The 27,306-nt window shown below is 42.3% G+C and overlaps 1 protein-coding gene across 1 annotated transcript in view; it reads right to left on the bottom strand.

The window, feature by feature from the left end:
• Positions 1-27,306, bottom strand: part of LOC120841359 (nose resistant to fluoxetine protein 6-like) — a 92,142-nt gene that overhangs the window by 3,705 nt on the left and 61,131 nt on the right. The window contains exons 2-13 of the mRNA XM_040212237.1: positions 14,126-14,352; positions 10,490-10,604; positions 9,754-9,841; positions 9,543-9,640; positions 9,185-9,355; positions 8,162-8,255; positions 7,631-7,723; positions 6,487-6,655; positions 4,868-4,947; positions 4,016-4,138; positions 3,144-3,264; positions 1,043-1,229 (exon numbers count right to left, since the gene is read on the bottom strand). Coding sequence (XP_040068171.1) covers positions 1,043-1,229; positions 3,144-3,264; positions 4,016-4,138; positions 4,868-4,947; positions 6,487-6,655; positions 7,631-7,723; positions 8,162-8,255; positions 9,185-9,355; positions 9,543-9,640; positions 9,754-9,841; positions 10,490-10,604; positions 14,126-14,352 — 1,566 coding nt within the window. The remainder of the gene's footprint in view (positions 1-1,042; positions 1,230-3,143; positions 3,265-4,015; positions 4,139-4,867; positions 4,948-6,486; positions 6,656-7,630; positions 7,724-8,161; positions 8,256-9,184; positions 9,356-9,542; positions 9,641-9,753; positions 9,842-10,489; positions 10,605-14,125; positions 14,353-27,306) is intronic.

Raw genomic sequence — 27,306 nt, forward strand, 5'->3', positions numbered from 1 at the left:
CATTCGTGAAGAATGTTTTTTCGAACAAACCAGCCAGGTGCAGGTGGATTTACATCATTGCAGTTATAAGCGTGGTGGACACTATTCAAAATTCCTATGTTGCCTAGCAAATCGGTCAGCTCTGGTACAACCCTAAAGAAGAAATTGAAACATTACCATACTTCGTTTGAGCTTACGTTCAGACGCAGTCGAAGCTACCAGCTAATAGGACCAAGCAAGCACCGACAAAAGAGAAAATCACGAGGCCTTTTCAATTTATGGTCGGTTCAGCAATGGTAGAACACGTAAGAAAATATGACGAACATCATGAAGGTGCTTTATTGACGCTGTCTGATTGGCCACATCAGCTCGCAGCGTCGGCTGCGTTTGGACTTTTGGACGTTTGGATAAAACGAAAGTACAAAGCATTCTTTTGGCTGCGGTCTTTTTCACACTGCCCAACGTTACTAAAACACTCAGTGTGGAAACTCACCGTCGAAACCTGGGCCGCTGGCGTCCACCGAGACCGAGCTAAATACGACAGAAGCGCCACTCTTTATCATTTGTCTCTACTGTAGTCACGGAAAAGACTCTTTTTGTATGAAATTTATTGGAGTTCAGTACAAAATGAGGGGCGCGTGATGTTTTTAAAATCTTTAGTTTGCAAGGTTTTGCGGCACAATTAATATTGTTTTTATACAACTATGCCTCAGCGGTGCTTTCAGGTAGCGCGTCCCGACCTAGGCGCATTTTAACTTCGGTAGTAAGACGCGGCGCGTCCGCTGGGGAGACGGGGGTGGCACTCCTGTAACTTCTTCCACTGTATATGTTTCGGCTCCAAAATGGCCGATTAAAGCCAAAATGGAACTAAAGTGCGGTTCCTCGAATGGCCGCTGCGGGAGAAATGGCGGCGTTGTGTTCGTCATTAGCTCGGTGCTCCAGGACAAATCGGGGCCACTTTTTAAAACAATCTCTATGGCAGTTTCCCAACTGAGTGGTTTAATAACGTTGACACTGCGTGACTCAGATTCACAACGCGTCACGACGCCCTCTTGATGCATACCCCCGAGGCCGAAGTGTGTGGCGAATACTATGTAGGCGACGGTAGCGGCCCATGCCGTGCGGTGTGTGACGGCGAAGACGTAGCCGATGATTCCGACGGTCTCGTAGTGCTCGTGCCAGTCCCGGATCCCGTAGATCATTGCCAACTGGAGACTGATGGCCATTGCCCAGCCGAGAATGGCCAAACCCTGCGTTCAGTGCGCATTGCTCAGGTATGGCAAACACGTTCGGAGAGTGTTTATTATTGTCACTAATATAACCCTAAAAAAAAACTTTGGGGATTTTGTGTTTACGTTTTTTTTTTTTTTTTCATTTCAGATGTCTGTGTGTGTGTGTGTCTTTATCGACTAAGTCTGCAATTTTATTGGCTACTTACCGATAGTGAGATGCTGACAGTTCGCCATGTCCTGCATTTCTTAATCTTTCAGTCACTATAAACTAATTCAAATTCACTGAACAAAACGTATTCACCGGTAAACTTATTCAAAAATGTATTTTTGTGTGTGCGTGATTACAACAGTGTCGACACGGCTGTGACGGAAATCTCGAAAAATCAGGAAGGGCGCCACACGAGGCGGAGCAACTCGCACAAAATGTTCTGCACTACACAGCGTGTCTTCGGAAACAGGAGCAAGTTGTCTTTTATTGGAATAAAAGTGTAACCGCCACCATTACTATGAAAGCCTCCTGACAGTTCCGATAGCGAAACATCATTCAACAAGTACCCGTTCGCCGCAATTTGTCTTGCTAGGATCTGTGCCTATAACACGACATCAATATACTGCATTTTACGAAACAAATATTGTTCTCAAAATCAGGTTATTTACCCGCTTGACAAAACTAAATGTGTTACGAAACACCCTCGAACAATAGCAGAAAAAAAGTAATTACTCCTCTGACGTAGCTGCTTCGTACTTTATTATCTCCTCAGCTATAGCCGGCCCATGGTAAAGTTGTAACTTTGGCATGCAAGTTTCTTTTGACAAATGCTTCCTCGCTATGTCGGAATTATCGCTGTGACGATGCGTCCTTTCTGAGATTCGAGTGAGGCAACAATTTGTTCGAGATAAGTTAACAGCTCCCAGATATGACGCTCTACCCGCTGCCTGGACGCATGACCTTTCGAAACGCGCCATTATGACTGACAATTAGCTTTACGTCATCACGCAGTCGAACGGTGTAACCAAGATACACATCTGATAAAAAAAGTTTACATTTTATGGTGGCAGCTTGCTCTAATCTAGATCACTATAAATGAGTCAATTAAACGCGCTCTATTTTTATACAGGACAAAAGCTTCACTGCTAAGGCAATTAAAATTTGAAAACACGGCTCGTGCGATAAGGTTTCGAATGCATGAAGGCTATCGCTTTTCAAATCCCACCATGCAAACTTATCGTAATTCTGAAGCCTTACTTCCCTTTATGTGGCTCCTGTTCCGAAGTTTTTTTTTCTTTCCTTCTTAACGCAGCGCATAGCTTTCGGTACAGGTTAGAAGTAAAGTCTTGAAGGATAAACGATGGTATACCTATGTAAGCTTTCCGGCATGATAAAAAAAATATTCACTTAAGATAATCCAGTTCGCTTTTTTAGTAAAGCGCGAATGCTATGCATAAAGGCATTTTAAAGGGTTCAACGCGAGTCATCACTAGTCATTCAGAATGTATTATAGCTTCCTAACTATTGCTGTTTTGTTTTTACTTTGTCATATTGAAGATTTAATTTCCTGAGTAATTCGGATATCTGATGGGGAGCTCGAGAACAAAATGGACAATCATTCACTAATATAGCAGGTTAATAGTTTCAGTAGCATCATGTGCAGAGTAAGGTTCGCTCCTAGTTAAAAAAAATGAACCGGCAGAATATACCTTAAGAGACACTCTTGGCGCCCTCCGGATCTCGCTCGTTGCAAAACGTTAGGCATATGTAGCTACAACACCGGAAACTGTAAACGGTCATGAGCGCCTCTTACGCGACCGAGTAAGTAGGCTTTTTGATATTACTTGCAACCTTCGTATATTATTTTTACAGTGATACAATTGTTTTATGGAACCAAATATCAGTGCATTGCACTACGAAGTACATCAGTGTGTCTTGCCAACCTTGCTGAAGCGTATCTTTTGCTTCCTGTAGAACAGCAGGCCCATGAAAAGCCCGACGGCGTATGGTCCGTAGTGGGTGTAAGGCCTCCAGTGTATGTAGAAGGCTTCCTTCTTGATGAGTCTACAAATATAATCACGAAGTTCCGGGAAAAAAAAAAACTCGTAATATTTATACTTATGGGAACACAAGCATTGCTAATTACCAGATTCCATATCATATAATCCCTCCCTACATTTTGTCTAGCAAGACTTGTTTCTGTGCTCCATGTAATTAAGTAAGCTTCTACGCGCAAACACAGAGGACGAACACGAAAAAGTAGACAAAAACAAACGCCCTTGCTCTTGTTCACTTTTTTGTGTCCGTCCTCTGTGTTTTCAAATACAACCATGTTGGATTACCAGACAGAAAATAGAGAGGTCGAAGCCTCCTTCGAGATGTCGTCCCGTCCATTTTCTGTCTCTTCTACGTTTCGATGTTTCTTCTCTACACTAGTCTCAAGGTAACCCAAAAAGGTTAATATTCACCAGCTCGCCTGCACCCTTGTGATATTTTTGCGAATACAAGTTTACTTAGTGCTATCTTTTGTCGTTTCGTCTGTTATGCGCCCCTCCCCTTCACCAAAAAAATATGTGACGAAGATGAACTTTCGTGAGAAGCAAACCTTGCTCACAAAAGTTCAGTTAATAGAAAATACTTAGTCTCAACATATCCTAAGTAGTATAACAGTTCCGATAGGCACACTTTTTTATGTGTTTGCACGCTTAGCCAAGAGGGCAAATACATATTTTTGTAAACAGTTTTTTTCTAGAAATTATTGTAAATTGACTCAGAGCTCATCTAATATAACTGAAATACACCACCGTCTACTTACTCAACGTCGGGATGTAAGAAGATCATGATGGCAGGGAAGTTGTAGTAGACTATGATAACCGCGGTAATTATGAACGACACAACAAGGAACATAAGGTTGATGAGGCTTCCCAGGATCGGGTGTCTGGGAAGAAAGAAAAAGTATGTAAGTGAAACAGTTACAATTTTCTTCTAAATAAATCACGATGTTTACAATACATTAAATCGTATGAAAATGAATGACTGAATTACATATTCACCTTTTTTATCAATCTCCAACGCTTATTAAATATTTGTTTCTTCTGAACAAACTTCCTTTTCGGGTGAGAAAATTTGAGAAAAACTCCCAATATTATGACGCAGCCTTCAAAAATTCAAGCTGCTCGAGTTCAGAAATAATATTCTGTCGTCATTGTGCATCTCATTTCTGGGAAATTTACAAGAATCTTCATTAAACATTACGATTGGAAACCCACGTATATATTATAAAATAATTCCAAGACAAATTTAGAAAAGTATACTATAAGCGTGACGTCAAGATATTTACATTATATTCAACTATACAATTCGTCTGTTTACAAGTAGTTTCTTCAGACGCTGCAATTTCCTTGCTCACCCACCCTAAAGGATAATATTTCGGCACACTTTTTATTTGCTCCAAGAGTACACCTATTTCTGCTTCGGTTGAAATATATCACATCTTTACTTTTTTAAGTATGAGATAAATCGTGCAGAGGTTATAGGGAGTTGCACTTTTAGCAAATACAGCTCCCATCGAAAATAATCCGATATGGACTTCAGTGAGCAGATAGACGGGAAGTGCTTCACGTCAAGTGAGACAAATAAAAATTCGGCATTTTTTGTTATCACTTACTTGTACATAGGAAGAATTATGGCCAAGGCAAGGATGTAAAACTGCATGTCACACTGCAGGTACCATGTAGTCTCCAAGCACTTGCAATAAAAACATTTTACAGTGTTATTTTAAAACAACTTATGCCTTAACCCGGTTCCAATTATGGCAGCTCCATGCTTCCCTTCTAGGTAAAGAACATGTTTACTTCAGTACCGACAGTGTAAAACGTCACACGCCCTATTACGGAAACGATCTATGAGCTGTTACGCGAGCCAACGGAATTTAGTCAAAGTGCCCATCATACCGCGGCTCTCTCAATACGTGTTTAAAACGGCGAATCTGATTGACTCGCTTTACCGCAGCGTCTGGTGATTTACTTTTTTTTTTCCTTCTTGGAATCGAGCATCAACGATGGTATGTCACAAATGTTTGAAGCTGGCATAAAGCCAGCTCTAGTAAGAAATTGGCCAAAAAACGCGTGCCTCATAGAGACTCACGTCACCTACTAGATATGGGTAATTAAACCGAAGTCAACACTCTACAAGCATCCTATAAACTATATTGTTCGTTTATTTTATACTACATACACGCCAGTGGCTTCTGAATTTGAATAATAAAGGCACACATGAGTATCTCCACACTTTTCGCTTATGGTCTATATAATACTACATGGCTCTTGGGAGAAGTCTGAACCGCATCTTTGCAACGCAAAAATAAACTACACATTGCCCACACCACAGTCTCCGGACCCATGTAGCACTTGTGGTTGGAATAAAATGGCAAGGTTTAACGGCCTACCGCTAACTAATTAAAAACTTGTATGCGATTTTAAAAGTGTTCAATGAGACAACACGCTGCAAAAGGTGCTCACGAATGCATGGAAATGCATAACGTCTGTCACCGGACCGAGCCAAATTATCGCGGTGAAGCTTTCCACAAATTGTTTTTATAACAATTGAATCAGACATATTCAAGTAATGAAAGATTTTGCATCTGATCCCAACCGCTAACGCTACCTTCGGGCGGATACTGAAAATTTTGCGACGCGAAGTTCATTCTACAGGTGAGAAAAAACACGGTCCAGATTTTTTTCGTAGACACTATATACCGACATTGAATTGCGAAACACGCACATTTATCAGATGCGTTGACGAACCGAGGAAAAGAAGTGTACGAAGGTCCCTTTTACAGATTAAGCAACGCAGGGCGTGACTTATTATTATAATTACGCGCTTCTCGCTCCGTGATTGGTACTGTGGCGCTCTTATCAGTATAATGCCGCAATATTATTGGCTGCGGAGCGATAATTAGATGCTCGAACGTCGCCACGCCCTGCTTTTTTAAAATCTGTCAGTGACTAAGCGGAGCGCAAGTTCGTCTGCTTCTTCGGCAGGGACGGTATTGACGTCAGAAAGACGCCGAGCTCTGATTAGCTCTGATTGAAAGATAGTGGGTAGACCTTATTGTTAGCTACCTTGAGGTCTACCAGCTATCCTTCCAATCGGAGCCAATCATAGCTCGGCGTTCTGACGTCACCGCAACTCTTGCTAAAGAAGCAGACGAACTTGGGCTCCACATAGAAGCGTCTTTCGCTGCAAATCTTTTTTTTTTTTCTTGATATAAACGTGTCTCCTTACGATGGAATCATAGGTGGTGACAAAGTTGGCGAAAAAGAGCATCGTCTGCCACCAGTTCTGCTCGCACTTGTTGGCCTGGACGTCGACGATCTCATGCCAGACGGGACCCCGCCCGAACAGGGGGAGCAAGATGATCAAGGCGACGGTGAAACCCAGAGGAGGAACGATCCTGGAGGTGTGCAGCAGTGTCTATGTTCACATTCAGCGACGCACCCAAGAAGTAATCATCGACGGCAAGTGCACCCTCGACCGTTCTTTCTCGTCATGATGTCCACCCGAAATAAAGTGGAAGTCCTGGACTTGGAAGACACAGAGTGACAATAGTACGAAACTCTGATTATCAATAGTGAATTGCAACACTTGTCAGTCTACAACCAGTGTATGGTTTTTTCTCATGCATTGGACCATGTGAAGCGAAAGCCTCCCTCTAGATCCAAAGCGTATATAGGTTCCGTTTTCACAGCCGTCGGTTGATATCTAAATGAGTCTGCGTTCCTGGAATCACTACCGCGTAATTCATGTTAGAGATTATATTATCACTGCCGTGTCACAACATTACGCCATATCGTGGGGTAGATTGACCTACCAGCTGTACAAGTATTTTCAAGTGACATCAATTGAAAGTGACTTGGGAATTAGTGACAACTAAAAGTTGCCATGAACACCTGCTGTTAAAAGTGGCACACCGTTACACCGCAAGATAAAGTAAATTGAGGCGTTAATAGCACCAGCTGCTCTCCGAAAATAAATAAATGAAGATACCGCAGTCTCAGAATATAATCACTTATTTAGGGAGAGATCATGAATTTCAGTTACGTGGACACGTCAGCATTGCGACTAAAAATACCCTACAAAAAAGACTGGAAAAAAACACGAGCGCATAGACCTTTTTTTTTTTTACTTTGTGGTTTTAATTTTTTTGCTCCCTCTGCCAGAGCCTTGTTTCCACTAACCCAAACCAAAATTAACAGCTGATACCACATGCGGTCCACCCCAAGGACCTATTATTGGCAACCGTGAGACTCTTGACTACCCAAATAAGGCGTGTCAGTCTTCCTTTGCTACTAAAGAAATGCTCGAGAGCTCATGCTTTGCTAGGCATGGGACACAATTGTGAAAAAGGAGGAAACAAACATTTTACAACCTGAATATTCGGTGGAAGAAATATATTAAGATGTTGAGTCGACCCTTGTTATCCGCCATGTGGCGCAGCGTTGAATATGCCAGAGTGATGCCACTGAAAATTAAAAGCACTGCAGATGAAATCAAGTGATAATGGCAAGCGCGAAAGAGGTCATAAAAAGCATACTAAGATCATAAAATTTGTTCCACATTAAATATTTTTATATAAACTTGCCAATTCTTGACTCTTCCATACAATAAAATATTTCTTCTGCTAAACATATACTTATGCAGTAATCATTAAACAGAAATGATCAGCGTGTATAGATTTCATCCAAGTTATGTTTGCATTGATAAGAATAAACAAGGCATTTAGAAAATTCTTATAAGGACTAGTACCTGAGCTTCGTGATCAATATATTTGTTGTAAAGATACTTTGTCTATATATATATATATATATATATATATATATATATATATATATATATATATATATATATATATATATATATATATATATATATATATTTCGTTAACAAAAATGTGAGTTACCCCAGCATGAAGAAGGTGTCAACGGCAAGCCATCCATTCATCATGATTTGAAACGAATAAGTGAATGGATCCTCATGAATATTTTCGAGAGACACTGAAAGAGAAGTTTAATGTTATGTCTAATCATCTCCTTTTTAAAAGATCCGCAACTGCCACAACATCTTATGCTATATATACCTAAAATACATGCTTATACAGAAGATTTTTAAATGCTGGCCTCACCAAAAGCTCGATTTTGAAACTCGGCGTTATGTGAGGCCCACCATCCTTTGATACTACATGCTCACCCTAAATGTAAAATAACTGCAATACAGAAGCAACCTCTTTAAAGCATGGTAATGTTTCGAGTAGGATCATTTTCACGTAAACATAAAAAGTATTGACTGCAATCATAATCGTCCTGTAAAGAACTAGAATCACCAAAACGCCAGTCTGTTCCATGATCATTGCAAAAATCAGATGGTATGAATGGGGTTAGCGGTAACTCTGCTCATTTACTAAGCTCTTCTAGTGTAAAGTACTGTGTGATCAGCCCTAGAAGTAATATTGTCAAAAAAAGCTTTCAAAGAAAGCTAAAAAAGCGTTTGCCTTCAGTAGTTGCACGCAGCATTTATCAGATCAGCTTAGTCAATTTGAGGTTTAGGGGGATATCCCTTTCCTTGAACATTGCCTTCGCTCCTCCGTTACTGTATTAGTCTTCGTTTATCCGCACAACGGGTTGATAGTCTATGGTTTTAGATGGTCGAGCTATTTTGGTTAAGTGTAGGCTAAAAGCACAGGTTCGTGCTTCAAGATTTAAAGCCTAACCAAAGCAAAGTTATTTTCTGACAAGTGCTCCAATTCAGGTAGTACTCTATATTCAAATTTTCTGTTACAGTTAAGAAAATAAAAAAAAAACAGCTCACGATATAATACAAACCGCTTTACAATCACCACTCAGATACGTTAGGTGATCTTATTTCCATTGTACATTAAGCAGATATGGAAAAAGAAGGATAAAGAAAGAAAGAAGGATAAACATACCAACTCGTTCAGGATTAAGGAAGATGTAACTATGGCACAGGATGACCCAGCACATACTGAGGAATTTGACGCCATGAAGGACACCCAAAGTCCCCTGAGTCGATTTGGTGTTGAAGAGCTTCACGGTGTTGTCGTAGAGTGAGAAGCATTTCATGATTTCGAAGAATAAATCTGGTGAAGAGTGTCATCATTATGAGCATGTTACACGTGCAAATTAAAAACAAAGGATGTAAACCGTTATAGTTTCTAGCTTTATTTATATCCTCTTGAAAAGTATAAACTTTAAATATATTAAGAAAGACAGTAGTGCCACAAAATGCTTCCAATTTTATCTTTAAGTGGTCTGGAATTTACTCACTAGGTCTAAGGTTGCTGCTGTCCTCTGAGCACATCCGGCGGCATGCAGTCATCAAGGTACCCAAAAGGCAGAGAAATACAATAACGCCTATGACAACGCTGTAAGAAAGCATACGCATACCCCTTATTAGTTTGTGAAGCTCCATGGATCTTTAATTAGCCTATATTGCTTACAAAGTTATCCACAAGGAAAGTTTAAAAAGTCAACTTACATGATGGCTAGTTGGTTTTTCTTGATGGTTATTGGCCCATCTACGTCGCAGTTGATGGCGGTGACGTTCCAGCTTAATGGTTTAAGGACTGCAAGGAAAATATTTCACTGGTGCAATATTTTTACGAGACTCTCAAAACAATATTCTATACCAAAATTTAAACTAAACATAAAATAATTAATGTAAAATGTGTTTGGCGAAAAAATAATAGATAAGAATCGGTCTCTAATATATAGAAAAATTATTTATTCAGAATTGTGCCAAATTGTTTATTTTGTTATCGCTAGAACAACGTGAGTACCAACTCGTAAGACGTCAAATGATTCCGACAATTTAGCGTATTGTAAAACTAGGAAATGTTTCTTGACTTTTACTATTCTTGATTTATTTACTTGGTGGGATTTCCAAGCATATTAAATTTTTTAAAACTAATTTACCCACCCTAAGGTCTGTTTTCTTAAAGCAACGGGCTGTAGAAAAATACAAAAATTTATTTTTAAATGTTAGCAAACATTTTAAACATGAAGTATAACGTACTGCTCAAATACTCTTTAAATTAACATCACGTACTCTGGACGTAGAAGCCCTCTTTTCAGGTTTGTTTTATGGTGTAAAATATCTATGGTACTTTTTCTACAAACACGTGAAAATTCTAAAAGATGTGTAGTTTTAGAACAATTTTAATGACCTGCTCACTAGCGGACGATAATCCATTTGCAAGACGCTGTTTGCTTACCTGTATTTATAAGTGATTCAATATCTCCGCCTGTACAAGGTGAAGGAATGCAAATTCCAAGTTTAGGGGACAGGTGGTAGAAGTAGGGTGCCCCTCTTGCCATGTCCTCTAGCAGCTGTGGGGTCAGCAAGAAACAATGAGGTCGTTAGAAAATATAACTCTTAAAATAAAAAAAAGTGCGTTTTTCTTTTTTTTTTTTTTTTTTTTTACACAACACTTGGAGGGTTAATCACCGCAACTTGCGGAGGCAGCTCTAGGGATGACGATGCCGATATATATGTTTAGACGAAAAAAACGCAGTCTGAGTTGTGACATTAAGCAATGCAAGCGTGACGTTTTGCGTTTCTTAATGTCACAACTCAGACTGCGTTTTTTTTGTCTAAACATATGTTTCGGCATCGTCATTCGCTGAGCTGCCTCCGTAAGTTGTGGTGATTGGCTCTCCAAGTATTCTGCGGGAAAGTAGACGCACAGGCTTTTTTTAGAGTGTGTCATTATGAGATTGACCGCAGGCTTAAAATATTAAAATACCACCCCCCCCCCCACCCCCCCGAAAAAAAAGCTTTATTATTATTAGTTTTGCCAGGCAATTTAAAATAGCGTCAGGAGACTACCCAATATTTATGTTGCTGCTGAGTTACGCATATATTTAAAAAGCAAAAAAAAAAAAAAAAAATCTCCATTGCTTGAAACCGAAGCGGAAACGCGAACACAGAAGCACATGGCCGGAAATCACGCAACTACACACGACCTCGTGTTTTGTTTTCTTTTTCTTTTTCTCTTTGCTTTTTTTCTAGTGTGAAGCAGACAACCACCATTTGTCGTGCGATTGTTTCGCACTTATATTCCTTCCGCTCGATGTTCTTCGCTTGAAGACCTGTTGGCCGGCACCACGAACGACGGTTCCGAAGTAGCTGGCCCAGGTCCGTCCAAATGCTGGTCCGTCAAGCGGCGCCATCGTGTCTTCCAGCCCGCAGTACGTCGCCACATCGAGAATGACGTGTACATAAACTTCCTGAGATCTGTGCAACATTTTTCTTTTTGTATATTAACGTTTTTTCAGTTTCTTGGAAGCCACAAAAATGGGTTTCATATTATTTTTCTATTTTTAATATTGGCACAGTATGCAGCGCCCCCGTGGCCGAACGTTTATCGCGCTTGGCTCCCACGCAGAGAGCCGAGGTTCGATGCCTGGCCGTGGATACACCTTCTCGCTGTTTTGTGTGGATGTCCCGTTCTGGTAAATTCGCGAACCATGTTGCTTGTTCCAGGTTAGAATATTCTGCGCGCCGAACCTTCTACAATGACCGTTCCAGAAGCCCACGCGTATACATAAGGAGCTCCGCGTGGAGAGCCGGAGTCAGTCTTGCCCCAGCGCTCGATCCTGCTGTTTCGCCGGCATCGACACCTTCAACGCTAACCTTCTTCTATCTTGTATTGGGCACGAGTTCGCCCCATTAAACGTTTAGTTTCTTCAGCTATTCGCCGCCTTATCATTTGTCATTCGTGGAAATATTGAATGTGAGCCTTAGTTGTCCCACGACTTGGAAAATTAAGGCTCAAATCCACGCCGTGAAGCTAGTTGGACAGCGAAGCTGTGGAATCACCTGCAACGATTGCCCACTGCTCTATAGGCCCTTCTATGGCAAACGCCATCAGGTAGTGCTCCAGTCTTTGACGTCACAGAGAACTTCCGGTTTATAAAAAGAATGAACAAAGGCCACCTTAACGCCGCTGCTTGAAATGTAGATGAACCGTTCAACCACGAATTATCCTGGTGAACGCCGAAAGAAAGACGGTGTGCGATATCTGTTAAAATATTTCAAGCATTCTTGCAACCCAACTTGCCTCCTCTGAAATTTAATATTGTACAGCCGAAGGCCCTTGTTAAATCTCCCAACTGCGTTGTCCGTGTAGCATTTATGCTTTCGTGCACTGGTGACATAAGCCAGCTCAACAGGCTTGCAAAGACGCTGGTACCGGAACTTGCTTGAGACGCAAGCGGCAGTTTATGTTTGTGAACAGCAAAAAGCTCTATACCAAATGATTGACGAAAGAAAAGTAAATGCATTGCACCAAAACATTTTTATATATGAAAGACTTAGTAAGCTGCCGTTCCCACGGCAGTTTATGAAACCGCAATCTTTACCGCGAAACGCACGCGGGAAGCGCTACGTGCTTATCAACTGTCATGTGGTTTTGATACTTGTATTGTGGTTTCCTTATTGGAACAAGTGTCGAAACCACATAATAAGAAATAAGGCGCGCGCGATTGTTTTTGTCGATTACTGTTCTGTCGACGGACATGGAAATCCCCCACCAGTTAGTCATATACAGCTTCACTCTAGTATATTTGGTACACGCAGTTTGAACGCGACTGAAACCAGCCAATTCTCGACCGGCTGTTTTAGCTCGGAAAGAAAACAAATTTCGAGCAGCGAATTGTGTTCTGGGTAGTTAGGCTCTTATAAATCATTAAAAAAGAAAACTACGGCGAGTATAAATACCATATCAGTGACCCTTTAAAGTAAGAACTCCACTCGCTAATTCAATATGTGCAGACATTGAAGAGGCATCATTTTTAGTTTAAACGATATTCGCAATACACATATCCATTCGACCTTGCATATCAGTGCAGCTTACTGATGCATAATAAGCAGGCCTGCTAGGCTACCTAACATTCAATGAAATGAAGCCTACTGCCATAAGCCCGGTTTCAAAACGGAACACATACAAACCTGTTCAACAAAACTACGTTTATGCTTTCCTAGGAATGATTTCATTCCGCCACTTCAGCGGCGGAATGAAATTACAACACAACGTCGGGTGTCTATCAATACTTGTGTGTATACGTTTACACAGCCGAAAGCTAGTCAGCCCCAATGGTCTTCTCGTCTGGTGTTCAGCTGTAGATGAGAAATTTAGCCAGTGCGGTACAACCGCTAGTATTTTGTTTTAATCATATTTGATATTTATACCTTTAGTAATTAAAAACGATGAAAATAATGAAGCGGCATATTGATCGCAAATGTCAGATGTCAGAAAAATTTTAGAGATACAAAAGAGTGTGGTGCTTCACATGTACTTTAATCTTAATAAAACTACCGCTTTCCATAAATTCTATATGAAAAACATAAGAAAGTCATTGGACTCCTGTCTTTTATGACTATAGTTTTCGTTACAGGGCTTGATTTGTTTAATGGCTTACCGTTCCCTCATATTGAACAGTGACTTCCTCGCAGCAATTAGAATCTCACACATGAGTAGGAGATGGATTGTCAAGTCACTCGTCATATTTCGTGACAGCGCAAGGCGTTTTTGTTTAAGTTTTATGTTCGCTGAATGAAACTTGAAAGTTCAGTTTAAAGACAAAAGTTTAAAAGCAGCAAGCTTCGCGTAAAGGCCCCAATTATCGTATACCTGCACATCTATATAGTGACAGACACGTTAAGAAACGCAGAATGTGGATTCTGATGTTCACGCTTCTGCCTTTATGATTCGCCCCTCGGCGTTTGTTTCGGCTTATGGATGAATCTCCTTGGCTGCCGAGCCATAAGATGTTCGGAACAAGCCCTGCGGTTCTGAAGTTGTCGGTGACTTTGTAGTCTTCTACCACATGTATAGAAGTTTCCTCACCCCTCCTTCGTCCAACGTGGTGTTGAAAAGGTTCTGATGGTAGTTTAGTCGCTCTGGCTTCGGAGGCATGGGCGCTGCAAACTTGAGAGTGCAGTACTTGCCACGGAAGGTCTCTTCGCCGCTGTAGTCGTCCATCAGCCGGATCTTGAGACACTCGTCGTAATTTCCAAAGTCGGACAATGTGCCTTCCAGCGTGCCTGCCGCCGGTCGTCCTGTGGCGTCCAACACTGCGCAGGAAAAATGACACCCAGTGAGTAATAATGATGACGAGTAGCGCGAATACCGGTTCTGGTTCAAGCGACTGCGCGTACGGATTGAAAGGTCACAGAAAAGAGTGCGCACGGTCTCAATGCATGAACTGAACTTGATGTTAGCTGAACGTCCCAAAAATAATGATGGAAATTAATGGTGTCAGTACTCTCAGGCTTATTAGTATGATGAAAGTCGTAGTTGTCTACACAAATGATCTTCTGAAGCTTTATCATTAGGCCGAGTAGTATTTAATTTAGACATATATTGATTAAAACTAATTCTGTCGTCTTGGGTACGGTGCCCAACTTTATTAGCCTTGCTTTCGTTTTTGTTTTTGTAATTGTAAACACTTTAAAAAAAAATAATAAAGGATTATTTTGGCTCAACCAATATTATTTTTAGCTTGTAAGTACAATGAGTTTAATCAATCTTTAAAATGTTGCTTCTTAAATGTCGTACCCTTTAAAAGAAGGGTTTTTGCCATTTAACCAAAATTGAAGGGGCGATGCACGGATTTTTTTATTTGCGCAAATACCGCTCAGAACGGATCTCTGGCGTTAATGACCTGTAAAGCACCCGGTCGTTTTTCACCACACGCAATCGAATTCGCAGAAACAATTTAAGAAAACGAGTAGCGTTCGCAGTCAAAACAAGCTGCCACCAGTGTTGCCAGATGGTCCCACCAAAAAACCGCCAAACGGCTGGGAGGTATAGCCCAAATATAGCCAAAGCCATAAAATAAATATAGCCCAAAATAGCCAAGACTAAAAACAACAATTTTTAAGCCTTTTATTGACAATATTTCATACGCGCAAAAAACAACACGTTAAATTCTTGTTTTCAACCCTCAGATGCGGCACTTTTATACAAAAAAGCTACAGCTGTCCGCTGATATATAAAAAAAAGCTCCAGAAGGATGAAAATTTGTGAAACAATTACCCATCCTTCGTAGGTTTTCAGAAATAGAAAACATACATGGACAGCTGTATTGTGAAGCCCGGGAGATTTAATCATACAGTAAAAAAAAAAACAGAATGCAGAAGCAGAACAGTCAGAACTGGGAGTTTCAAACCAGCACCCCCTATATATAAGGTTCTCACCAATAACCCACCCGTCTATTTTTCTTTGTGTAGAATATGAGCGTCCCCCGTTCCGGTTCACGATATTTTGATTGTGTTTCTTTTCTTAAAGTTGGCGATGCCTAAGAATTTTCGCAATGGGCACCAAAGCTGCGTCTGGAGAGTTCAGTCTACGTCCGGGTAGAAGACGCGCTACCGTACCTGTAAAAACAGTGCAATTTGTTTGTTTGATTTGCTTCACTGCGCTGTGGGGAGACCGCTTGAACTCTGCTAGCACTGCTTCTCTGCGCATTGTGAAAACCCCGAAGTTTGAAGTCATTCTCCTTCCTCTCTCTCCTTTCGACTAGCCAAAAGAGAAACAATTTTTTTTTTCGAAACTGACTAGAAGTTCGAAAATTAACTAGTCGAACCTCAAAGTTCGACGTCGAACCTGAGGTCCGACAAGAGTTCGCCGCACCCTTAGATATAGCCCAAAAATAGCCACAGAGCCAAAAGCAAAATTTTGACGCCAACTAGAAAAAAATGTTGCCCAATTTGGCTACATAAAGCCCAATCTGGCAACACTGGCTGCCACGTGATGTTGATCATTGCCACGCACTGGGGTAGGCAAGACACAGCACACGCGCTGAGTTCCAGACATTTTTAGGGTTCGGCTATTGTCGTCATTACAGCGATTGGACATGGGCCACTAACTGAAGGCTTCCCGAGCTATTAATTATCACGAGCCAAAATCGAGTGCCCACAAATGCTCAGTTCTAATCTATGAGCCGCATTCAAATATTGTCACTGGGTGGTACTGCGACCCTCCAGCTACGTCATCAAGTTTTGCGAAGGAGAGATTGAATAAAAACGCTGTCTTTTGTCCTTAAAATTACACCGCAACAAACGAGCTTCCTGGCCACTGGCGTTGGTGCGAGTATCCTTGAGTTCCACTGGGGCCAGTAAGCTCGTGTAAAGTGAAAAACATTCCAATTAAATATCGTTGCACCGCCCCTTTAAGCGGATTCACAGAGCTGTGATTTTTGCGCGTATACCGGAAAGATTGTGATTAGTATTTCTGAACTATTGTTCCTTTCTTACGAAATCTTGCTCTTTTTATAATTAAGTTATTACACAAATTACAGGAGGTTCTCAAGACTGCGTACGTGTAGGAAGGCAAAAGCATTATAGACCCTCGGGAGAAATGTCTCCGAGTAATGTTTCAACGCATTAAAGTTTGCGACGACGTATGAGACGGCGTCGAGGACGACGTCTTAGAGATCGACGCTAAGTACGGCGTCTAGGATGACCTCTAGAACGACGTCAAGGACGGCGTCTAGGACGACACCGAGGACGACCTCTCGGGCGACTTCAAGGACGGCATCTACGACAACTAGGACGACTTCTACGACGACCTCTTGGACGACCTCAAGGACGACGTCTAGGACGTCGTCGAGAACGACGCCGAAAGGACGATGCCTAGGATGACGTCTAGGATGGCCGCCAGGACGACGTCTAGAACGACGTCGAGAACGACGCCGAAGGGACGATGCCTAGGATGATGTTCTACGATGGCCTCCAGGACGACGTCTTGAACGACGTCGAGAACGACGCCTAAAGGATGACGTCTAGGACGACCTCAAGGCCGAAGCCAAGGACGACGTCGTCCTTGAGCTTACGATAGAGTGGCGCGTGGTTTATGACGTATTTTTATGGCCATCTTTCGGGCACAACGCGCAATGGGACAAGTAAAGCCTCTGTCTTAAAAAGCGACTGACGCGGTCCTCTTTCATCACTTCATAAATGTTAGGGACGCCTTGGGAATGAATGCGGAATTCCCGATCCCTTTAGCTTTTAAGAGAGAGCTTTCTTTTTTTTTTTTCCCCTCACTTCATTCATGCTGCGCCATATACAGGAAGTCAGAGGTGCGTCACCTTATTACAATGTCCGCTAGATATCATTTAAAAGGCCCATGAAACGAATTTTGGGCTGGTATAAATCACTTTAGATCGGGATTTTACTAATAGCACATCGTTCAGTGGGCCAAAAGAAAAAAGGTAGAAAGTCAAGAGCCTGACTTTCAGTGCGGAAATCTGAAAACACAGCGGACTATTTCGCACCTCCTCCCCTTCGTAAGCTCTCTGCCTCTTCACTGCGATACATCCGCGGTTCCCAAAGCGCGTCACCGGGTCCAAACGCACGTCACACGATACCGGGCCTCCCTTATTCCCTCCACCCCTGGTGAAAGCTACGTGCTTGCTGGACCAATCAGCCGCCTCCCTTTCATCACCTGACCTCATTCTCTGCGCGTGGGTATTCGCGAGAGAGCGTGATCACGTGGCAAAAGTGTGGCTGGCCCAAGGAGCACGTAGCTTCGACAGCATGTCAGCTTCAGGGTGAACAGGGTGGGAAAAGCAACTTTTGTCCGAATTTTGAGTGACGGGCTAATCTTCTAGGGGGACAATGGCTCTGTCCGGGTATGGAAACGAGATTCCGAGCAAGAGGGAACTCCGCTCTTTTCGCCTTCTTGAACTGTTTGGTAGAATGAGCGATTTGAGTTGAGGAGAAAAGCTAAACAGGAAAAAGTCGGAAAAGCGTTTCATGACCCCTTTAAATTTCACCGATAGATTGCTACATAAAATATAAACGTTTTGCTAACAAGCAACGTCGTTCTTTTGTTTTAGTGCTTCTATCTTCTTTTTCCCGGGAACGTCATGAACGGGCTGCTAAAGAAAACAAAACCAAGCATCACGAGGCAGCGTGATAGTAAAATACGTGTACTTGAACAATATACCGGGTGTTCGGGGAAAAAAAAAAAAAAAAAAGAAGGAGATAACCATGTTTTCCTTGCCGCAAAAATAATCTCCGCATTGCCGAACGCTCAGTATCTGCCCCAAAATAGAGCTTGTGGTCTGGACCAGAGTCCAAAGTTTCGGAACTATACGTTATCTAATTTCAATGTTATCCGCAATTTTCTAAAATTATCGATAAAAAAAAAAAAAAATGGGGCGCGTTTCCAGCAGCGTTTGTCATTCACTTCCTTGTATTCGCATGGTCAGTTGGTCCGCATTTCCTCATGCTGGTAATGTTACAAGAATAAAGAAAATGCAACAAAATATGGACGTCTCGTGATCTTTTATTGCTCTCCATTTATTCTCTAGCATTCTTGAACAAACACCTTTAATAACCCCTATTCTTTAAAACGAAATGCTCTGCTCGCTGCGGCACATCTCTGCAACGTGCTGGCTCAATGGCTGGCTGCACTGAAATTATCGAAAGAAAAAAAGCGCGTAAAAAACGCAGGAAGGAAGGAAGGAAGAGAGGAAGCAAAGAATGGCTCCGGGGGCTTCACGCTCCCCTAATTCCGTTGCGCGCGCGTTCTTTTTTCCTCGGCAGGACGCACGCCAAGTCCTTCCCCGTCCGAGTCCCAAGCGATATGCGCCGCTTTCGTTTCCCCATCGTCGGAGCCGTTAGCCCCTGCGAGGACTCAGTCGTGCGCTCGGACTGCTAAGTACAGGAGACAACAACGATGGCAGGGGTATAGCCGTATCGTTCTCCGCGATCGCACTATAGGCGCAATTATCTCGTGTACGACGTTGCTTCCGCATATAAGCATCGCATTTAGATCGGGCATCGACTTTTTCGTGTGCGTTCCGAATACCTTAATAATAGCCTGTAGATGCCTTCTTGCATAGCGGTGCTTCTCTTTTCGTAGGAGTGAAACCTGAAGCGTCAAGCGGGGAGCAGATAAGTACTTGTGTCTGCTGCTTGTTAAGACTGCAGTGCTTAATAGCCGATTGCATCGTTTTTTAAATTATCTTGTTAATTTTAGGGCGATCTTAAAGTTCACAGATATCCTCTAGTATTATATGGTGCTATAATCGATGACAGGTTAAGAATGTAGAAGAAGCGCCGCCTCTAGCACCCTCTAGCTGCCTTTTCCTGGACATCGGTCGCGTGTGCGACACACATGCACAGCTAGAGCCCTGAAGAACGACATCGAGCCGAGTCTCGGTGATTATGAACAATAACTTGCGCCAACAACGGACAAAGAGAATAACACATGGAAGGGACCGTTAGTTTCATCCAAGTGCTCTTATCTTTGTTCGTCCTTCTTCGCTACTTATGGTTCATAACACTTATTCAATTAGACTTCTCTAATATTTCTGTATAGTCTCGGTGACTTGAGGTGCCTCCCTCCCAGAAACAGCTATCGCGCACATCTCCACCTCGTGAAAGAAGCGCCAGCAAGGCCTGTCGAAGCGTATAGCAGACCACAACGAAGGTCAGTCACACCGCGGCTGTCTCATTAACCTCAACCTTCATTGGAGCTCCTCAAATCCATTAAGAGCCCGCATTAAAAGAAAAGTAGGCCGCGGTAAAGTAACCGCAGTTATCGCTCCCCGATGAATCTTGGTCTCATCTGCTTCTTTGTTCTCCCGGCTCCGCGCTTCCTCTTGGGTGCGCGCGATGTTTCGAGTTCATAACCCCATTCAGAGAGCGGTTATTTCAATGCCTCGTTCACCCCGGTTGATGAGACGAACCGCAGGGGAAGTCCATTTGAAAACGGCGTAGATTTCAGCGTCGTTCATGCGGGCTGCGGGAGGTCACCCGCGCGGTGCTATATATAAACATCAATATGTGTACGAGAAGAGTAATGGCCACCTGTTAATGACGCCCCATAGCCCTCTTCGAGAGGAATATTGTGGCCCGTTTGTTTCAGCCACGTTGAAGTATAGGCGCAACAACGGGATATAATCACTGTCGCTCTCCGCAACTAACCAACGTCGCAATAAAAAAAAAAAAAGCTTTTTTTTTTCTTTTACGTTGTTTTTTTCAAGAGCCCATTTCTGTCCTAAAAAATAATGTAACACGTAAAAACTTTTTTTCTCGAACGACGTACTTTATAAATACCGTTTAAAATATCCATTTTCTGTCTCATCTAGAAAAACGCAGAACACCGTAATCACCAACAGCCTAAGAAACGCGGGGCGGGGCCTATTATTATAATGACGCTTCTTCATTCGTGATTGGTTCTTCGATGCTTCTTGTCTAGTGATGTCGCAATATGATAGGCCGCGGAGCGATAATGAGATTTACGAAACTCGGCACCACATGCACCCTGCGATTCTTAAATTGTCGGCGACCATAGAACGACAAAATAAGGCGTCAGGTAAAATAGAAGCTCGCTAACCTCTCTCCGTACAAAAATGTCCAAAGCAAAAGGAACCGGTCGCCCACAATTGACGCCCGACACCGAGCACGCACATACACGCGGCCGTGATTCCGTCTTCGCGTGCGCCAACTGCCAATCGGCCACCCTTGTCGCGTGAGGCAGAACCTGTCTACAGTAACGCTTTGCTTTACCTAGATATAAAGTTACATACCCGCAACAGGAATGTATCATTAAATAGCTAAGTCTGTCTACCGTCACTCGAAAGAGGCCCGTCTTGATATTGAAGCCAGACCGCGGCTATAATTTGTATACATTTTTTTGTCTGTAGCGTTTTAACTCAGTGGAAAATCAGTGGCAGCCATCACTTATACTTTCATCGCAAACCTCGAAACTAGAAGCCCGCTTTAATGCTCCTTCTTAACGGCAGCGTACTTCGTGTTTGAGGGCGTCACGGAAGTTGGTGGACGGTGGTTCGTTGCACGTTGGATTGTTCTCACAGAAACCTTTGGGGCGAAACCGAGGGTACACGAGAGGGCTTGGAGATTTTCCTTCCCGATACGTCCTCGAGACAGCAGTCCCGATGGTTATGCTGCTGATGGGGATACTGAAAGGGGCACTGTAGGTTCGAAGACAGTCCGTCTGAAGTCCTTTGCCTGCCGTGTCCCATTGGTTCCTTGACCGCGTTTCTCTTGGCGATAGAGGGTACGTCGTCGACGGCTTTGGCGCCAGCGTATTTTTAGTTCGCCCTTGCCACATGTGGGTGTGTCAGGCAGGCGTGAAGGAAGAATTGGCGAACAATGTTTCCATCTAGATTTGCTTCGTTTTTAACCCTTTCTGTTTTTCTGACGAAGTCGTGTATCTAGATGCATCTTGTTAGTTTGTTCTGTTTCTTGGGTTCATTTTGCTTTTCGTTGTTCCGTGCGCCCATTGTGGGCCAGTCCTACTTTAGTCTTTTTTTTTTCTCAATGTGCGATTTGTTTATGTATCGGTTCCTATGTTTTTTTGTTGTTGTTTTTTTCTCTCCAAAATTAAATAAGATTCCATAACAGGAGTTGACAATGTTGGTAGAAACCATTAGCTACCGTGAACGGAATCAGACGATTATTGAAGTACACTCAAGAATGCTTATTACTTCTTTGCTCAAATACTGTTTTAGATTCTGTTCGCACCAGAAACCCAAACGGGAAACAATGAAGGTTCGGTTGCCGTTATGCTTATCGTCATGTTCATTCAATCGGTTGCGTTTTTATTCTGCTTTAGGTTCCGTGCAAACATTGTTAACGAGGAACCAATGCAGACGAGTTTTTACTGTTTTATATCTGTAAATACGTGAATACATATCTGTTCTTTTTGTGTTCAAATTTTCAAGCGAATATTTGGTGAGACTTTTTTTCGGGCCTTAGTGAGGATCCCAAACGAAGTAAAAGGGAGAAACTACTATTTTATGCACAGGCAGAGTGAGTGACAATTAAGTCATCCCCGCCTCCTCTGACTTTCTGCAGCGTTTTCGGAGCTTTCCGTTTCGTTCTCTCCGTTCCTATGTCAGATTTGTGTAAGATTTAGCGGAAGAAAACACCATCCCCGTGCACAGCCGATAATGTATGAATTGCTTTCTTTAATAATTTTAATAATGAAAATGGAAGGTATCTTTTTATTATTGGCTTCATGCGTACCTGTAGAGAAATATTTAAAAGACCAGACTAATTTTCGTCACAATCTACTCTTTTTGTTTGTTATTGGCTTGAGAAAGGATAACGCTTTGTTTTCCATTACTCGTGAATGAATCCGAACTAGTGGTTCTTACGTCTTTTTTGCTGAACAGAGATTTAGTTACGGGAATTTATTATTGCAGCGTCCTTTGGTCATGTGTTGATATTTTGGTAAACATTTATCTTAGTCAAGCTAACAGGCATTTACCTCACTAAGATTAAATTATATAATTATAGCTATTCAGGGTGAACATATCTCCAGGCCGTATACTTATTCGAACAAATAAATTGGGCGGCTAGAAAGGCGTGCGTAAAACCTCTAAATTTGAACCCAGCGCCATCACAAATGTGCTCATCTTCGTTTCGTTGTATGAAACATTCAGGTCGACAGTAAGTAAACAGCGGCATGACCAGCGCAACAGTCCATATCAGATAAGTGGCCCTGACGTAATAACAAATATATCACCCTTTCATATGACATGATTATTCGCGAAAAGCAAGCATAACTGCACTAGAATCTGCTCTCGACTTGTGCCCGTTGTCTAAAAGAACTAATTACTCCCGCATTGTCATCTTCCACAAACTATTATTTTCCCCCTCCTCTTTTTGTGACCTTTACTGCCAACCACCATCACACATTTCCATGTGATTGACCATAACTTAAAAATTAAGCCACTATACGCAAGGACAAAGTGGTCCTTGCGTATAGTGGTCCTCAATAATTGTAAATAAAACTAATCACGATAAAATTCACAGATCTTTGCAAATCACACCTCCAAGCTGCTCATAATTAACATGTTTAGTTACCATGAGCTTTTGTCCCTTTTGATGATTTATATTTTTTTTTATATTTGTATAAACCATGTTTCTAATTAATCATCCGTACCTTTCAGATTACCCTGCTGTTAAAATTTGTCTTCTTCCTTCTGATGTAATGTACTTCACATATACCTTTGAGGGATAATAAAATGAACGAAAATATGCATAAAATTAATGTAGATGTCATGTTGTCAATCAGCCCTTCGGGGACTTGCTTTTCACCCATTCATAAGAATATAATACCAGGTAGATATATCTGGACTTTCATGTGCACTTAATCCCGGAAATTCTTGTCGGACATTAAACTCAATTTTAGTTTAGACACGTCGGACAAAGCGGTGCAATTACAGGCTGTTTTATTTGAACAGCGTTCCAGCCGAAACTAAGTTATTCATTAATGTGACCCAATTAAGACCTCTCCCTTTTTCGGTTATGTTTTTTTTTACAAGAAGCCTATAAGAATATTGTCTCCAGTCTTAGAGAATCACCCATTACATGCTGTAAAATATATTTGGCGCCTGAAGACCACGCTTCGAGGTTCTTCTTATTCAATTTTATTTGTCAATTAGTTGTCAGTACCAAACCGCTGTAATATATCGCTTACCGGTTCTTTTTTTTTTCAACTTTGTTTTAAATTTTGTTTGATGGACGAATCTAAAGGACCGTGTTCTAGAGCTACGCTTTGCTAGCGGGAGCTCGTGCCGCCACTTGAATGCATGAGTTGAGCACGCACCCGCTCTCCGCAGCATACGATTTACACCAAACTCTCTATTACCAAAACATTCCGCTCTTCATCGGTTTTCGGTTCGGGTTTAGGTTCCGGTTTGACTCATTGGTTTGCCCAACGACCGCTCGTGCAAATAAACCAGCTTGAAGATCTACACTCTTCCGGTTGTGCCTCTTACAGCGCCGCACGCGGCTAAGGAGCGACACCTCCTAGCTAGCAGGGTTCTGCTGTCAGATTGTCCACATCATCAATTTGCGACAGGTGCTGACCGCAGTTTAGAAACGAGTGCTGCGTCAGAATTCGGCAGGAACTCGTGTTCCCACTAAGCGCAAATTTGAGTCCCAGTCAAACGTTGACGCACCACTCGTGTTTATTCAGTGCCCCGCTGTGGCCTCCGATAAGTGACGTAAAAAAATTAGCGTTTAGGCTTTTCTTTCTAGGAGGCGTTGGATAGAGCCCTCTTTTAACATCTTGTAAGGTAGCACACCAGCGAATCTGAATCTGGCACAAGCTTGGCAAACCTAAGGGCCTAACTTGGGCGTAATAAGGTTTTGCGATATGGCGTCAGTTAGTGCAGGAATCTTCTTTGTCGTATCTATTGTTTCTTTTCCCTGTCTCATGACATAATTGTTATAGCGCTAGAATTAAGCCAAAGATGCCAAGTATAAGAAAAGAACTAGCAGTGAAGCCTAAATTTGGCACCTGTTTGGCGAATTAAGGTCAAGATACCTGCCTCCCCCTCTTCCTTCTATTACCCCATCTGGCCAAAAAAAATATGTCTGGTTGTACCTTGTACAAGTCTTCTTTTGGATTTTTAAGAAACTAAATTCCCGAACGGAAACCATATTTTGGGCCGAAGAATTGTGTTACTTGGGTTGTTTTTTTTATAGCAAAAATTAAATTGCATTGATCTGCCAGAGCTCAACTTAGCCAGTTCGCATCTGGGGTACAAATCGTCCTCCAAACATGACAATTTGCGAAAATAGCATTGTTTCGGAAAGAATAACGAATAAAATCAAATAACTTTTTGCTGATCGTCACAAAACCAAACGTTGGCAAAAAAAAAAAAAAAAAAGATCATAATAAGGAAAACGACAAGGTACGAACTTAACGTCCACCGCATGTCACACACAATCGTGAATATCGATGGCTGTATGGATCTGATTGATGATGGAGGCTTTGTATGTCACGGGACCCATTTGCTCTAGTGACAAGCAACGTGGTTCTGCTCGACGCGAATTCATGTACAGCAAACTGAACGAATTACTTCCTCGTTGCGCACTCATCAACCATCAACGCTCTTTCTGAAGAAACCGCCGTTCGAATCGAAGCCCGGTGGTGCATCCGTATGTTTGTGCCTACGGACACATATGTAGGCGTTCGTCAAGGAGGTCACGAAAAACGGATTTGCTCACTCCAAAAGTTGCAACGGTAAGGCGAACTTCCTGCTTAACAGAATGGCCTACTTTTACCTTCGACACGCTTAAATAATGCACGTTTTGCTTCTTATGTTAGAGAGACTCGCTATGAGTTCGTTCGTAGATAATTCGATTAGGCGACTGTCAGATCTGTGGAAGCCTATCTGACAGTCGCAATTCGATGATTTTTTTTTTTTTTGTGTTATACGGCAGGAAGTTGAATTATTGTCTATGCATATACTCTCCATGCTTAGAAAAACTGTAAGGAGCGTGTTTTTTTTTTTTTTTATTCCTTTTTTTTTTGTGTGGCTACATTACAGTTTGGCTTTCGCGTGAAGTGTTGCGCGAATAGATAATTTTATCAGATTTCTAGGTCATTCGAACATCTCTCGGGGCTGTTAGTGAGTTCTATAAAATTCAACCCTTGTTGTTGTAGGTTTTTTTTTTTTTTTCCTCTTTTTTTTTTAGTGGTCAGTCTTATTTTCTGGGGACTGACCACTACGAGTGTGAAGTCAGAATACTTGGAGCGTCATATATTGACGTTTGCCTTCTAATCGCGGAACTGATTTTCACGCTTGATGTGCGTGGGATGTCTTGTTTTACCTATCTTGCCTAGACCCATGCTGTCGGCAGTATTATTAAATAAATAAATAAAGCATTTCTTGTAGTAAAAACTGACCGTTTACAATATTATCTTGATCACAAAATTAATAAAATTACTTTTAAACTATGGTACTGTACCAGCGGTTAAAATTATGGGATCAACTGGTTATAGCACTGAGAAATTACATGGTCGTGACGAGCGCGCGCGCCGGTGCGATGACTCCGTACTTCCACCGTGCTTTTTAAGCGCGCCATGGAACTTGTCACTCGCAACTGATGATAAGTGCCGTCAGGGCACTCACTGGCTACGAACCCGAACCCAAATGTTTTATGTTGATGAGCGCATATAAGACCGAGTGTCGCAGTGCTCGTGTCGAATGCGTGAACTGGGTCGACTAACATTCTTCGGCTACCGCAGATGTATCACAGTGAAGGGAAATAGTACTTTACTAGGGGGATACAGCAAGACGCTACCGTAGAATACATCAAGACAGATTACAACGAAGAACCGCGGAAACACGCGTGACGGCGGCAGCGGTACCGCCTTCGCATCCGTGACCACGTCAACCGCACCGCATTTCGAGGTGTCGCATGGTCACGAGCTCTGGCGGCGAGAAAAGCGGAGTGAGGGACGAGGCGTCGCGAAATAAACCATTCCACCAGGGGAACATTCGGCGCCACCACCAAACAAACATGGCGTCTGGGTCCAGGTCGCGTCGGCTCGACCGGGCAGCCTGAACGGGTGGCGCATTCAATTTAACAGATTTTCTTTTGTTTAATGCCCAATTTTATAAGTATTTGAACCGAACCGGTTAAGTGTAGCCGGTGCACGTAAACTTGCAATGCATAGTTTTGTTTTACCGGTGTTTTTTGTTCTTTTCATGTCAAACTTTCGTTTCGGAGATTTCGTTCAAAACCGAAACTATGGGCTACGGAGAGGCGGTAATAGACTAACCAGTTTTGATCATCCAAGGAAAGCGGCGATGACTACAGAATTGTTCCACCGAGAGTAATTTTCAGCTAACTCGCATGCCTCGACCATGCGACTTATCTGTCCGCGAAATCGAGCTTTTGTGCGTATCCGCGTTTAAGAAACAGCTCCAGTCGTCTGCTCGGTCAAGAACACACGCTGCGGGAAAATTGCGAAAATTAAGCAAGCGCTTCTTGAGCCAAGGAGCATGTTAACCCGCTGGCGCCCCACTAGGCAGCTAATACTCGTATTTCAATTCAGGTTTTAGTAGCAATCGAGAAGTCATTTTGACGAGCGGATTATGTATTATATTACGTACTATGGGGGGGGGTCCCACTAAAGCGATATTAGTATATTCTTCGGGTTGAAATATGAGCTTACTTGACTAGCTATTAAGTGAACTGCTGAATAAAAGTATATTTCACAGACAGAGAGATACTACTTCACCT

Source organism: Ixodes scapularis, unplaced genomic scaffold (genome assembly GCF_016920785.2).
Source record: "Ixodes scapularis isolate PalLabHiFi unplaced genomic scaffold, ASM1692078v2 PGA_scaffold3__209_contigs__length_174095766, whole genome shotgun sequence".
Lineage (NCBI taxonomy): Eukaryota > Metazoa > Arthropoda > Arachnida > Ixodida > Ixodidae > Ixodes > Ixodes scapularis.